Source organism: Balaenoptera borealis, assembly GCF_965194805.1.
Source record: "Balaenoptera borealis genome assembly, chromosome: 1".
Classification (NCBI taxonomy): Eukaryota; Metazoa; Chordata; class Mammalia; order Artiodactyla; family Balaenopteridae; genus Balaenoptera; species Balaenoptera borealis.
In genome coordinates, this window is record NC_138860.1 from 186,302,942 (window position 1) to 186,319,010 (window position 16,069).

Here is a 16,069-nt window from a genome sequence, read left to right on the forward strand (position 1 = left end):
AGAAAGCAACCAAAGAACTGACAGCGCTTTCCAGAAGTGAACATTGAAGCTTTCGGTTTTCCAAGATCCTGGTTCACACCCCTTCACAAGGGAAATCTCAACCTTAAATTTCATTGCATCACAGGCTTGTTGTTTAAGATTCTAGGTAAAATCGGCACGGCCTGATGACCCATGGATCATACGCTGCCTATCGCTTAGTCCTTTTTTTGGTACCACAATAAATTTTTTGCCTAACTCCCACAAACGGTGTTAAAAATGTTTAGATATTCTTGCAGATGAGAAGGTCATGGCAGCTCAGCCAGCTTCTTATAGCCTTAGTATATTTCCCAGATTTTATTCAATGGCCTCATTAAACACTGAGCGCCTGGCATGTGCCACCTACAAGTACAAGGGAGCCACATCCTCCACCCCGACAGAGTTGTTACAGCCCTGCTAAGGGGCAGGATACACACTCTGCAATTGAGAGAAAAGTAAATTTTTGGTGCAAAGAGGGTTATGTGCTGCGGGTTGGAGAAGGCTTCATGTGATCTTATTACTGGCCGTTTTCAAGGAGATGGCGACATATCGTAGTACTTCAAGGTGACGGCTCTAGACTAAAATCCTGGTTTTGCCGTTGAATTAACTTTTCTAGGGCTTCGGGTTCCTCATCTATAAAATGGGGATAAAAACCGTACCTACTGCCTACCTCACAGAACTCTGTGAGGACCAAAAAAAATCATGATAAGCACCTAACACAAGCAGAAAGCACAGAAGGCCCTCACGATAGGAACTGTTACTAAGAAGATACCCTAAATCCTTAGTCCTTCCTGCCCCACAGTGTAAAGAAGAGCTCCCTGCCACAAAACGTTGGAAATCCCTGGTTAGAGCCATGAAACTCAAGCAAAGGCTCCTCCTCACCACCCAGCACACGTCAGACTCGGGAACAAGGACTCGGGGGCGCCTGCCTGGCGTGTGTGCACAGTACTACACAAGGCACCCACCACCGTCCGCCACCCCAAAGCCGGCCCACAGGGAGCCGACGGTCTAATGTTTTATGCAAGAACGTGTGCTTCTGAAAAGAAGCACCACGGGAACTGTGACTAAAGGAACACAGTTCCGTGTGATTTCGAAAAAGGGAGATTGTTTATTCTAAATGGCAGAAGTAGGACCTAGATAGAAGGTGGAAGACTCTTCTTCATATACAGAAGAAACCTGCAACCATCAGTGTCCGATAACAGAAAGGGCGCTCTGTCCCTGAGGAATTCAGCAGAGCCCGGGGAACCACAGTCAGCAGTGCTGCAGAAGGGGTTCCTACTTGCTGGGGAGATTGGACTAAACGACCTCTAAGGGTTCTTTACAGATTCTGCAATTCAGTAAAGGTAGTAATCGGGCCCTGATTACGCTTTCCCAGACACCTAGGTTTCAAGGTATCAGCTGTGTATGAGCCAGTGTAGACCTACCCCAGCGCATTCCAGCTGCTGCTGTGTGTAGAAGGGGATGCTTTGAAACTTCCCTGGATCGTTAACTGAGTAATAAAAAATTAACACAGGATCTTTTATTTCAATTTTTTTTGAGGAATTGGTGTAACAAGGAGGACAACAAACATTATAAATGTAAATTGCCCCAACTACGCTACCAGGCCACATTTATGTCAAAGACATCTGCTGCTTTACACGGTCAATCATCTGGCTACATGGTTAATAAATCTAGTTAAAGTTCAGATGAGCTTCCAGGACTCTGAGGAAGCAAGCCTGTGAGCAAGAGCCCTCTACCACTCCCTGCTGCCACTCTCAGCAAAGGTGGAACTGGAAAGGATGACTGACATCACATGGACATTCCGGAGTCAACTAAACCCTGATCGGAACATGCGGTGGGCAAGAGGCAGCTCCTGAGAACTCAGGGAGTAGACTCAGCCATTCCATACAAAGTCTAGCCACCCCTGTGTTATAATCCCCGAAAAATGTGTTGTACTACCACTTGTCTAAAATATGAACAGGTCATACATAAATGTGCCAAATAAACCAAAAGATTACGTGAACATCAAGTCAACTTTCTCATCTGGCTAGAAAACTTCATGTCAGAATACCCACGCCAGCCAGGAGGGGCCCTCTACAACCCTCTAATCAGGGACAGGACACCCAGGGCACACACGGGTTCATCATTTCGAGTCATGTGTATTCTGAGTTTCTGGAGCTACAGAAATCTATAGAAACAAGATGCGTTATAATGGTTCTACCAATTTCCTTTTATTGTCGAATATAACATTGCTGCGAGAGGTATTAACTCTATTTCACTGATAAGAACACAAAGTTTCAGAAAGTCGTACAGCTATTAGAGTTATGAAATCAGGATGCAAGTCTAGATTTGTCAGCCTTTGGAAAGTCCACAGTATCTAGTCTCAAAACTCTCCGTGATGAGGCGTTTAAAGACAGCTTACCTGAAAATGAAACTAACTGCTAACATACAGATCTTTGGCTGGAATGTACTGTAAGGACGGAAGCCTGCATGATTCACATTTCTTTCACTGATGTGACACAAAGGTGTTACAGTTATTATCTGAGACCAAATGATTAGATATTTGCAGAACCTGAAACTGTGAAGTTTGAATTCAACGCTTTACTATGACCATAGCTCAGCATCTCCTTTTGAGAGTTAGACTCTGGGGTATCTTTTGCTGATCATATCTGGGCATGGATGGTATAAATTCTATCCAGCTGCACGCCCTTTTCTCTCTCACCCAGTCTAGAGTCATCACTCCAAATGTGAGTACCATCTCCATTGGTCAGTAGATCCAGGGTGGTTGGTTAACATCTTCAAGCTCCAGCTTGCTCATCAGTAAAATGGGAATAAACAAAAAAACCCTGAAAAAGTTGTGAAGAAGAAGTATAAAGAGCACCCAGAGCAGCACCTGGCACACAGAACGGGCTCTGTAAATGCCAGTCCCTTTTCTTTACTCCTGTTGCCCCAATAGGGAAAAGGCATGCCCTGGACCCCTAATAAACCCCAAGGAGAAGACAGCAGACCTGGGACTCCTGGAAGCATCATCTCTCACAAACTAAAACAGAGGACACAAAACTGAAGTGTTTTGGAGGAGTAGTCGCGTTTTCCTCTCAAGCAAAACTTCTGCCCAGTATAATTACAAAATAGCCAGAGAAAAGTCACATAAACTGTGTTTCTGGAGAAAATCACCTTTAAAATGTAAAAAGGACCATTTCCAAACACCCACCCTTTTACCTTGTGATCACAAGTGACGTGGGTTTAAAAAACAATCCTGGAAAAAAAAAAAAAAAAAACAATACTGAGGGGCTTCCCTGGTGGCACAGTGGTTAAGAATCCGCCTGCCAATGCAGGGGACACAGGTTCGATCCCTGGTCCGGCAAGATCCCACAGGCCGCGGAGCAACTAAGCCCATACGCCACAACTACTAAGCCTGCGCTCTAGAGTCCCCAAGCCACAACTACCAAGCCCACGTGCCACAACTACTGAAGCCCGCAAGCCACAACTACTGAGCCAGCACACCTAGAGCCCGTGCTCTGCAACAAGAGAAGCCCGCGCGCCACAATGAAGAGTAGCCCCTGCTCGCCACAACTAGAGAAAGCCTGCGCACAGCAACGAAGACCCAATGCAGCCGAAAATAAATAAATAAATTAATGAATTTTTTAAAAAATCAATATTGGTAATCAAAAGAACTAAATAGGGAGTTCCCTGGTGGTCCAGTGGTTAGGACTTGGCGCTCTCACTGCCAGGGCCCGGGTTCAATCCCTGGGCAGGGAACTGAGATCCCGCATGCCTTGCAGGGCAACCAAAAAAAAAAAAAAAGGACTAAATAAATATAGCTTTATTCATCTTTCAGGGACTGTCAGCCTGAAAAATTATATAAAAGAATGAAAAAATAACTATGATTTTTGCTTGAAAAAGTCAATAATATGTAATTGCTAACACAAGTTTATTAATTGCAATAGATACAATTTCCAATATATACCATTCAAACACACACTTTTTTCATGTGCTTCAGTAAGACATGGGAGTATTTTGCTTAAGAGTTTCTAGTTCTCTTTTAAACCACCTTTTGCAGTCAGTGACTTGGAGAATACAGTACAAAAAGCCCCCAAGCCTTTTTTTTTTTGTAATCTCCACTTACCCTTTCAAAACCCTTTGTTGGCAATACGTGTTTTTAGTGGCTCTACCTGAAGGCTGCTTTTTCCAAACGGCGACAGACTTTAATTCTCACTTTCCACTACACCAGCCTCTGCTGGCTCCACTGAATTTTTGTTTTCATCCTCTAACTTCTTTTTCTTCTTTGCTTTTCGTTCCAGGTTAAACTGAGCGATGTCTTCATTTTTCTCTGTGATGTATTTTAGCTATAAAAAAATTTTTTTAACTACATTTTTATCTGGTTGCAAAGCCATTTATAAACCTAAGGGGAGAAAAAAATCTACACCGTTTCCCAACCACTCCCACCCTGGGTTACATTCCTTAGAGTTAAACACAGCTTCAAATTTTTTCTGGAAGAAGGAATCAACCTCAAAAGTCAACTCACTGCTACATATCCTACCAAACAGGTAGGAGTTCCCTGAAAAATCAAAAGAATTAAAACTTGTAGCTTACAGAAGACATGCCAATCACAAATATACTCTACAAAGCACAAATATAGTCAACATGCCCCTAAATTTATGCAACTAAAATTACTGAGCAACTACTGTGTACCAGATACTAGAGATACAAGGGAAATAAAACAAGGTCCCTGCCCTCAGGGAAGACTTATTCTAATGCACAGATTTAGCTCCAACTCTTCAGTAATAAGTTTTTGTCAGATGGAAAAAAAATTAAGAATCCAAAATAAAAACAACATTCTGAAGTAGACAAATATGCACTAAGCAGGAAACTTCCCAATTAATAGTCTAAGATGACTTGCACTGACGATTCCTTGGCAAAAGATAGAAATTGCTCACTGAAGCTGACCAAGTAAGAGTTATGACAGGATTCATGAGAAGAGAGAAATGTCTTTTCCACTGATACACGGCACCACGAGGCACCTGAGCTATTTTACTTAGGAATCATATCATCCTTAACCTTGACTTAAACTTTGGAGAAATAATATTAGAAGAGCAGAGATAGAGAACAGCCCAGTGGAAACAGCACTAGATTCAGGGCTCAAAGGTTAAGGTTCAGCAGTCAACCAGAAAACTTCCTATTTAACTTTGGGAAGTTACTTAACTCCAGTAGCCTAGCCTGTAAAATGGGGCTATCTAGTCATGTTATTGAAAACCGTCAGAGGGTAGTTGTGAGCTTTAAATAATATATGTAAAATATCATCAATAAAAGTCCTGTGTAAACTGCCAAGTGCTACACAAGTTCATTCATTCAGTAACTACTCGTGAGCACCTACTGTGGGCCAGGCCCTATTGTAGGCACGGCAGATGGAGCAGAGAAGAAAGGGACAAAAATCCCTGCCCTCGTGGAGCTCACATCCTGGGGAGGAACGTAAAGTATTTTAACTGCTAGGATCAGACTAAGTCAGGAAACCTCACAGGTGTCCTGGATCTGCCATTGGCCACAGCTACTAGCCTGGGACGATCACAGCATCACCTGTAAAATGAGGGCTTGGTCAAGATGATGTCTAGACTTCTTTGAAAAGACAGACAATGTGCTCAATTTCCTGCACATCCCAGATGTACAGATACTCTTTCCATACCTGGCCCAACAGAACTGTGGGCACCATAACGAAACTATCCCCATACACTCTGGCCTGCGACCTGTCTCTGACATCATGCTCCAAATGAAACATGGGACCAAAGTTTTGAGATATTACAAAAAAGGCAAATTATGAATCCAGAGAGCACTGATTAGAAAATTTCAAATTGGCTTAGTAAGATCCATCATAATGAAAGAAAGCCTATAAATTACGGGCAGGTCTGAATGGTTCAAGCATCTCTCGTTTTTAATGCAAGGTGCCCTGGGGAATCACTTCATGGCTGCAAGTGATTAATTGGGAATAATGTATTCTGATGGGAAAGGGGAGTGAGGAAAGAAATTCATCTCTCACCAGTGAATTACTCCTCCTGGCTAAGAGCTTCACATCTTCAGTGTTAATGGTGCTTCTTTTCGCATGTCTGTAGAAAGGGCAGAAACAATTCACCAAAATGTTTGGTATTATTTAAAGTTTTGATGAAACACAGAAGTTCATGGCCAGACTTCACACCAGCAAGGATCTCTAAGTAGCCCATCTTTTCAGATTAAGGTCATTAAGCAACAGTGACAGAAAAATGAGTGAAGTGACGAGCCAAGATACCAACTAAATAGAGACTGAGAGAAAGCAGAAGCCCATCTGTCCACTTCCACCTGAGGGCCAGCGTGCTTGGAGAATATGAGCAGGGGAAGGAGTGAGGGGCGTTAAACCCTTCCCAAATGGCCTGCTTGGTCACAATGGACACAGAGGCCACCACACAAAAAGCAAGAAGCAGGTCAGTGAAGCACCTTCAGTGAAAAGAGAATGACACAGAGCTCACGATACAAAGATCGTCTCTGCTTAAGTAGACGTTAAATAGAAGAAAAGAGAATTTCCATGAAGCATGGCTTCACTTACACCAAGGTCCTAAAGCTCTTCTCCAAAGGCTACATTACAGGAAAAAGCTTGTGCAGGTGTCTCCTAACACCCCATTTCCCAACTAGGAGACAACGCATCCCCCCGACAACAGCCCAGTTAGAACAAAGAACATCCTCTCAACTGGAGTCTGTTTCTTGCTCACAACACGGACTCAAGTTCTCATCCCAGTCCTCCTATGCCTGCTTTAAAAGGTAATTGGAGATAATAAGCTCTAGTCAATAATTTATTACTCTAATTACACCCTTCCTTGCCATTTCTAACTTCCTCCAAACATAAGTAGGAACTTTGTAAGTAGGAATAAGGAGGAATCTTTGTATCCTTAATAACTATCAAAGTGGCCAGCACATAGTAAGTCCTCACTGTTGAGTTAAAGATAAAATCACAGAAATTATACTCCATAATTTGGCCAAGTTAGTCTTTCACATCCTGCTAAGTGTGAAAGTATCATGTGCCATCTCATCATGATTGACAATATCTGCCTGTCCTGATATAATACCCATGTCAGAAGATAACTTCTAACTAGCCACCTGCAAGGACCAGAACAGAGGGAAGGAGGGAAAAAAGTCAGACACAAGGTGACAGAGGACTTCCCTGGTGGCACAGTGGTTAAGAATCCACCTGCCAAAGCAGGGGACACGGGTTCGAGCCCTGGTCCGGGAAGATCCCACATGCCGCAGAGCAACTGAGCCCACGCACCACAACTGCTGAGCCTGTGCTCTAGAGCCCGCGCGCCTACAGCCCGTGCTCCGCAACAAGAGAAGCCACCACAATGAGAAGCCGGCTCGCCGCAACTAGAAAAAGGGTGCACGCAGCAACGAAGACCCAACGCAGCCAAAAATAAATAAATAAAATAAACAAATTTTTTTAAAAAAGGCGATAATATAGCAGCCACAAAGTATGAAGCCAGTCCACAAGTTCCCTGTGTGCAGGACATCAGGTGCCATGGACACACCGTGGCCTTCATCTCTATCACACGATCACGCTGCTCTGGCGGCATTACCGCCTTGGTAAAGTGCCATACGAGGAGTAGGTAAGAGGAAGCAGCACACTGAACTATTCACAGAGTAAGATCAGCTTATCTGTTCACGAGAAGCATTTAGGAAACAGCAGAGTCAATCGTCTCCACCACTCAGCTTGTCATCTGGTTTCTCTGCACCATATTCTTTATTCTTTTTTTAAAATATTTTTTAATTTATTTACTTGGCTGCGCCGGGTCTTAGTTGCGGCACACGGGATCTTCATTGCGGCACGCCAACTCATAGTTGCAGCGTGCCAACTCTTAGTTGTGGCACGTGGAATCCAGTTCCCCGACCAGGGATCAAACCTGGGCCCCCTGCATTGGGAGCATGGAGCCCTGGCCACTGGACCACCAGAGAAGTCCCCTCTGCACCATGATTTAATGTTACCACTTTCCCAGATGGAGGAGCAGGTATATCCTATGCCAGCCACTGCACATCAGAGATTCTCCTAAATCAAACCTCTGGCTCCAGAAAATTACTCTAGGGAACATAACAAAGGGATTTTTCATATAACACTTTTAGCAACACAGGTTTCAAAGACTATTCCCAAAATGCCCCTAGAATTTATTTACTGTAGAATATCTATCTTCTTCAAAATGTTTCATCTTTAACATGTTAACAATATTAGGTGACTAGAGATTTCAAAGCTAAATAAGGGAAATTCAACTTAAATTGGGAGATGATCTTCCAAAGTTTACAGGTGAATTGAGTTTATAGTATTTACAATTTAAATGCATTTTATTTCATAGAAACAATGTTACAAACACTGGTTAGGTTCCCAGCCTCCAAAGACTATTTAATATATAGCCAACCTGAAACAGTATGTATTTCAGACTTCTCAAACTGGGGTAATCATATTGTAGTTCTCAGGGCAGGGACTATGTGACAGGGAAAACCCAAAACCACAGGATAAAGTTGACCTTCTGGGAACATCAATTTTATTCTGTGATAAACTTTAAAACAGGATTTTTTATATGAGAGCAAACTGGACTATTTTGAAAACGAATGTAAAATTAAGACAACGGATGAGTCTTCTAAGAAAATCTGTGTCTGTGTTCGCTCAGGGTCCTTGGGAGGACGTCTGAGGAGCCCTGGTGCACCCACGTGAGCACCGCAGAAGAGGAGGCACCTCCTAGTAAAGCCTCACTCAGAGAACATAGGCTGATAGCCTTACACAGACTCCTTTACTCAAAAGATGACGTCCTTCCTCGTGGAGCTGACAGTCTAAGTGATACCCACACACCACTCTGCCCCAGTGCCCAGCAAAAGGAAATGGACTTAACGTAACTATAAAAAAACACAGGGATACCCCTGGTGGTGCAGTGGTGAAGACTCCGCGCTCCCAATGCCGGGGGCCCGGGTTTGATCCCTGGTCAGGGAACTAGATCCCACATGCGTGCCGCAACTAAGAGTTCGCATGCCACAACTAAGGAGCACACGTGCCACCACTAAGGAGCCAGTGAGCTGCAACTAAGGAACCCCTGAGGCACAACTTAGGAGCATGCCTGCCGCAACTAAGACCCGGCGCAACCAAATAAATTAAATAAATTAAAAAAAAAAAAAAGACAATCATGGGAATGTAATGTACAGCATGATGACTATTAAAAAAAAACTGTAAAAAACACAGAGTACCTGAAAGCTTAATGTGTTACAATGCTAAATAGTTCTAATTTCATTTCTTTTTAAATTTTTAAAAATCTCTGTAGGTTTTTTTTTTTGGCTGTGTTGGGTCTTAGCTGTGGCACGCTGGATCTTCATTGCTGTGTGCGGGATCTTTTAGTTGCGGCATGTGGGATCTAGTTCCCTGACCAGGGATCGAACCTAGGCCCCCTGCATTGGGAGTGGGGAGTCTTAATCACTGGACCACCACGGAAGTCCCCTAATTTCATTTTTACTCCTAGTATTTATAAGTATTTAAAGTTTTTCATTGTCTTTTCCCACAACTAACAGAAATGGCGAGGAAACTCACACCTGAGGGCTTGCTACAGGCATCTAGTGGGTAGAGGCCAGGGGTGCCACTAAACACCCTAAAATGCACAGGACAGCCACCACCAGAACAAGGAATTATCCAGTCCACAATGTCAATAGTGCTGAGGTGATCTGTATTGATAAACTCTATGTTCAAATCAAATAACCATTTGTCTACTTATTTACATTTTTGTGTCTTCCTTTGTAATATAAAGGGCTCATATTTTTTAAAAAAAGAAGAAAAGAAATGGTAAGTAAAGGTAGTAAATGTATTTCGCAGGAGACTCAGAGTGGGGGTGGGCACGAGGCACAGGTAAGGGGCAACCGCCTGAATGAACAATGATAAGCCATATAAGCTATCAGTATCCCATACATTATCCTTATCCCTTCTGGCCAAGTTGAAGATGCTAAGCGGTTTTTAGGGACTCATACACAGGAATAGGAAAGATTTAGAGCCTGACCTCTGAGAACCTACTGCTGTAATTCATTCAAAATATTCATCGGAGAAACAAAGAGCTAATAGGAGCAAGGTGAAAAGTATGGGGTGTGGGAGAGGCTGGCACCAAATCAGAAGTGGGAGCAAATTAGAAAGCTTTGGCCCTTTCAGGCCTTCCTCATTCAAACTGCTTCATGAAAGCAATTCGTTGCAATTGTTTTCAATTACCTGCAGTACTAATTGAAGAGAGGAGCATAAATCACCTGTAAAAGCGAACACTTTACCAGCTGAAAGTAAGTCACACACTTTCCAAGGAGCATGTGTCTCACTCGTAACAAGCTCAGCAAATGCAGGGCTGACGGGCCGCGGGCTGTATTATCCCGACACCTGCGAGCTCCCCCGCGGAGCACGATGCAGCCCAGCCCGGGCGCCCAGCCCCACGCCCCAGCACCGCACCACCTGCACAAATGGCCTTAAAAGCACACGCCCTGTGCACAGAGCCCTGGAGACATGATTCATACCTTTTTAACCTGGAACTGAATAACTTTGGTTCTGTTAACAAAAAATACTTGGAAAGCGTCAAAAAATGCCAAATCAAGTCTGAATGGACAGTGATTAAAGCAGATGTTACCTTCTTACAGAATCATGATTGGAGACTGAGCATCCACAAAACACAGGGGAAAAAAAAAGCTAAAGCTCTCCTGAAATTCACCACCAGATGGGGCGTATCAATAGCATGTAAACAAAGATCCCACAATCAAGCTCTCTACCCACCTTGCAAACATTTCAAGGTCTCTGGCAAAATTTTCTGAAAGAGAAAAAGAGATGTGCTTTAGCTACCCTATAGCAATTTTTTTTTTTCAGCAGTGCTGCATGGCATTTGGGATCTTAGTTCCCTGACCAGGAATCGAACCCGTGTCCCCTGCTTTGAAAGCACAGAATCTTAACCACTGGACCACTAAGGAAATCCACCCCCCATCTCAATCTTATTTCAGAGGGAGAAAGGTGAAATCTCAATGTCTACAGTAAGTACAGTGACTAATACAACAAATCCTTTTAAAGGTGAGAGGAGGCCCTTCAGGCAGGTCCATCACTGGATTCATTATGACCTCCTTGTCCTCCCTGGCCCCCTCCACCCTTCATTACAAGCCTTTGGTAATTGTGGCTACACCTTTCCTTCCTAGAAACTATCCCTAACTTTAAATTTTGCTACGAGTTAGGGCTTAGGAGGACATTAATCTCCTCTGAAGTCAAGCAAATACCAAGGCTGCAAGTTCAACTGTCAAACTGTGGGTGATATAAAAAAGTTATAAAGCAATGAAATTTATGTCTAATGTTCCCGGCAGTTTAAAGCACAATAAAATAAAGGTGCTGATGCCCCCGTGTTAGGGTAATAGAAAGAAAAAAAAATAGTTCTTTCCATAAGCTATCTGAATCTTACGGCCGATAAAAGAAACGTTTCATGAACGGTGTCCAATGATAATGTTCTCTGTCTGCTGGTAAGACACGCCACGGCACCCCCCCGCACATTTCTCCCAGGCAAATCAACCTCTGAGCTTTCTATACATCCGTAGGAAGACCGTGGCTGCATACCGCACTGTTGAAAAGTCACCTCCGAAATCGCTGCAATGGTTTGTTTGCTGAACTGCATCTCTTTGTCCGACGCAACTTCCTCACAAAGATGGCCAACAGTGTAGTGAACCGCTGCCTTTAGCCTCTGAAGCAAAATCAAAACACTTCTTGGGTAAGATTGCAAATAAGAGCTTTTCACATCTTAAAAAATTAAGATCAAGGAGAGGGTCTGCTCACCCTAATTCCTTCAGCACTTTCCATAATGGCTGAGTGACTTTTCAACTGTACTAAAAAATTAATGGGGCCCTCTGGAGTGTGACTTGTAGAAACATTACTTTCTAGTTAATGGTTATGATTTAGGTCAAGTAAAGGTAAGGAATTATGATGGCAATTCAGCAGGGAATGAAGGCAGACTGGTACTTGGGAGGCAGCTATGTGACTTTACTCAGTTATTCCACATTTATGTGCCAAGTGCCTACTGCGTGAAGGCGTGTGCTAGGTGTCTGGGCAACACAATGAAAAAAGACAGGGATTTCTGCCCCCATGTGGGGGTTAATCAAGCACATGCAAAAGGACCCCGTCCCCGTGCTTCAAGTCCTTGCCAGCCCCAGTCCTGCATGAGACAGGACGAATGACCAGGACAACACAGGGAAAGGCTCGTGAGGCTGCATCGGACCCTCCTCTGATTTGCTGGTTTGCTAGCCCACCTCAACAGGACCCTCACTGCTCCTCAGCAACCCTTTCAGGTACTGGAAAACATGCCTCTACCCCATGCGGAGGAGTAAAGAAGCAAAACAAGCTAAGCCAAGGTCTCCGTCTCATGTGAATAAACTTGCTGAGCCCTGTGTGGGCTCCACCTGTGCTGGAAACAGAGCTGAAGTGGACATGGTGACAGCTGAACCCAAGACAGTATCAACTCTACCAGCAAGTGTTCACGGTAGAAGCAAGATGAGGAGGAACTGCAAAAACAGAAGTCCAGGACCCCAGAGTAGAGGCCAGGCAGATAAGCAAGGGACCTACATTCCTTAGTTTCAGATGTCACAAGAGTAGGTAAGTGGAGGGCATTGGTGGGAGGAGACAAAGAGACCACCACCCAGGGAGGGATAAAGACCCTCCAAGGGATCTTTTGTAGGTATGTGTAGAGGTGAGGTTAGGGGCGGGGGAACAGGACACGGATCCTTCCGACTGCTCCGACTGCTCCGGAAGTTTTCTCTGCCGGCCCCTCCCCCCCACCTCCTGGAACGGGCTAAGTGCCTTCTTCGATGCTGAACATGAGAGGCTAAATCTCTAGAGTCTAAACTCCTCGAGGGCAGGACCCTTCAAGTGTTGTTCACGGCTGTCCACCTAGTGGCAAGAACAGCTGGCTGAGTGAATGGCTGGATCCTCCCCCCGCCCTGCCCCCGCTCACCACTGCATAGAGAACGAGGTTCAAATTTCTCAGTCCATCTTTGCAGCCTTACTCACTTACTCAGTAAGCGTTGTCTATTGAGAGCCACGCTCTGTACTAGGGGCTGAGAACACAAAACTGAAAAGGACAGTCCCTGCTCTCAAAGAGATTATCTCCCACCACACCTGTGCCATGAATGGACTCCTGGAAACCACCAATGTCATGAAACACAAAGAAGGTGGAGAACCGTTCCAGGGAAGACCGGAGCCAGGACCACTTGATGCAAGGCATGATCCCTGACTGGATCCTGGATGATGGAAAAAAGACCACTAAAGAACATCTTTGGGGGCTTCCCTGGTGGCGCAGTGGTTAAGAATCCACCTGCCGATGCAGGAGACCCGGGTTCGAGCCCTGGTCCAGGAAGATCCCACCTGCCCGTGTGCCACAACTATTGAAGCCCGCGCGCCTAGAGCCCGTGGTCCGCAACAAGAGAAGCCACTGCAGTGAGAAGCCCACGCACCGCAACAAAAAGTAGCCCCCGCTCGCCGCAACTAGAGAAAGCCCGCGAGCAGCAACGAAGACTCAATGCAGCCAAAAATAAATAAATAAATAAAAAGGAAAAAAAAGAACATCTTTGGGACAACTGGGGGAAACTGAATATGGACTGACATTAGATCATAGGATTTTATCAATATCAAACTTCCTGAGCGTGATCAGAGATTATGTCACAGAATGCCCTTGTTCTTGGGAGAAGCATGCTAAAGTATTAAAATTTAAAGATGGGGCTTCCCTGGTGGCGCAGTGGTTGAGAATCTGCCTGCTAATGCAGGGGACACAGGTTCGAGTCCTGGTCTGGGAAGATCCCACATGCCGAGGAGCGACTAGGCCCGTGAGCCACAATTGCTGAGCCTGCGCGTCTGGAGCCTGTGCTCCCCAACAAGAGAGGCCGCGATAGTGAGAGGCCCGCGCACTGCGATGAAGAGTGGCCCCCACTTGCCACAACTAGAGAAAGCCCTCGCACAGAAAGGAAGACCCAACACAACCATAAAAAAAAAAAAAAAAAAAAAAAAAAAAAATTTAAAGATGAAGTGTCAAGTGTATTTAATTCTCAAATAATTCCGAAAAAAGGAGCAAGGGAGCAAATACAGCAAAATGTTAATCGGTGAATCGAGGTGAGGGGCATATGGGTGATGAATACATTATTCTTGCAACTTTTTCTTGAAGGCTTGAACTTCAAATAAAGGAAGGGAGTGGGTAAACAGCGTCTGAACCTTAGGAGCTCATTCCCGTGTCTCTTCGGTTAATCTTCCCTGAAGTTGCCAGCCTGGTTCTTGGTTTTCACCTCTTTACAACACTGTTCTCACGCCTCTGCCACGCGGTATTTATTCCGGTGCTGACTAAAGGACTGGATATCCATAACTACCCCGAGAGCTGGTTACTATCACCCCGATTTTCCATCTAGGAAAACTGAGTTTGGGCAGAGTCAACACAACCCTCTGGGCGGAGTCGAGATTCGAACCCACATCCGATGGGCTCGGGAGGCGGACGGCCTGGGTTTGCACCAGGGTCTGAGGCTTGTCTCCTCGCGGGCAGGACGGAGAGCGCACGGGTTACGGGAGCCAACATTTTAGAGCTTGTGCCGCGTGCCAGGCGCCTCACAACGACCGTGTCCGAGGAGACTGAGGCTGCCCCAAAGCCAAAGGGGCCCCGGCCGCGGAGCGCCGCAGGAACTTCCACGTACTCTCCCTTCTTGCGCTGCCGCCCGCACGCTCCGATCCGCGATACCATGGAAACAGCCTCCCAGCACCCCCCGCGGCAGCCGAGCCGGCCTAAGCGCAGGCGCCAGGCGGCCGGAGCCGGTCCGAGCAGGCCCGAGCTCGCCCTCCGACCCCGGCACGAAGGCGAGGGCGGGCGGAGGCAGGGCTTTTTTCTCCCTTGCACAATCTAGACGCCGTCCTCCCCCAGCCCAGCCAAGACCGCATTCTCCTGTACCTGTTGGTAAGAGAATCGCTGCTGCTCCTCGGCCCCCTTCTCCTCCTCCATCATTACCGCGAGTGGATCCTGGCAGGCCCGCGATGACAGAAAGAGGCGGCGGCCGGGAAGGCCCAGTCGGATTTTCCCGCCGCGGCGCCGGGCGACGGGCCGCGCGGGGGGCCAAAGCGCGAAGCTGCCGCCTGCCTCGCTCTCGGCCCCTAGCGGTGGCTCTTGGAAGGGCGCCTCGCAGTCTGTCTGCTCCCGCCGCGCCCAAGCCGAGCTCCCCGGGGACCCCAGAGCCAGCTCTGCGCGGAGCACAGTGGGCAGCACCGGCTCCGGGGGGGGGGGGGGGGGGGGGGAGAGAGAGAGAGAGTGTGTGTGTGTGTGTGTGTGTGTGTGTGTAGGGACAACGGTACACAACTCTGCACCAGCTCCCGGAAAGAGTGTGTGTGTGTGTGTGTGTGTGTGTGTGTAGGGACAACGGCACACAACTCTGTATTGTAAATTACATGCGGCTGTAACCTTGGTGTGCCTTGCAAAATCCAGTGTGGGTTTTTGCAATTCTGTAGTGTCACAAAGTCAGACCACGGATAAATGCTTGATTTCTATCCCCTTCAGCGAATAAGTTGCTCACCCCATTGTCAAAGGAATATAGCTATGACCCGAATGTTGGCTGATTTTCTTTTACGTTAAGAGTTAAGTGAAATAGGGGACTTCCCTGGGGGTCCAGTGGTTAAGACTCCACGCTTCCACTGCAGGGGCGCAGGCTGCATCCCTGGCCGGGGAACTAATAAGATCCTGCATGCTGTGCTGCGCGGCCAAAAATTTTTTTAATAAAAAGTAAAGTGAAACCCAACGTTGGATCTTCACTGCTTCCAAACTTTCTTCAGTTACTTTCCTCCTTCCCAGCTGCACTCTTTGGAGCTTCACTCACACGTTGATGACATGAGTAAGGAACTTCTCTGCCAAGTCGAATAATAGTGTCAAGTACTGGAAGAGTAGTTCCTCAACTTGTGCTATTCATGAGGTAAAGGCTGCAGACACCATACACATTCAAGTTTAATCTGCATTATTAACATATTCCCCCCTCACTTCCTTAAGTAAACAGTCAACAAGGAATTAATTTG

The 16,069-nt window shown here is 45.9% G+C and overlaps 1 protein-coding gene across 8 annotated transcripts in view; it reads right to left on the bottom strand.

Annotated features, from left to right (window-relative positions):
- The window catches only part of LOC309610365 (centromere protein S), a 25,093-nt gene extending 9,795 nt beyond the window's left edge, over nucleotides 1-15,298 (bottom strand). The window contains exons 1-5 of one of the 8 annotated variants that reach the window (XR_014233874.1): nucleotides 14,961-15,216; nucleotides 11,603-11,726; nucleotides 10,784-10,817; nucleotides 6,026-6,092; nucleotides 4,121-4,340 (exon numbers count right to left, since the gene is read on the bottom strand). Coding sequence is in view for 7 of the 8 variants with exons in the window: in XM_082353210.1 (XP_082209336.1) it covers nucleotides 4,200-4,340; nucleotides 6,026-6,092; nucleotides 10,784-10,817; nucleotides 11,603-11,726; nucleotides 14,961-15,014 (420 nt within the window). In the remaining variant the exon portion in view is untranslated. The other 7 variants (XM_082353210.1, XM_082353209.1, XM_082353208.1 and 4 more) reach the window with 7 other exon arrangements.
- Between the last annotated feature and the right edge of the window lie 771 nt (nucleotides 15,299-16,069).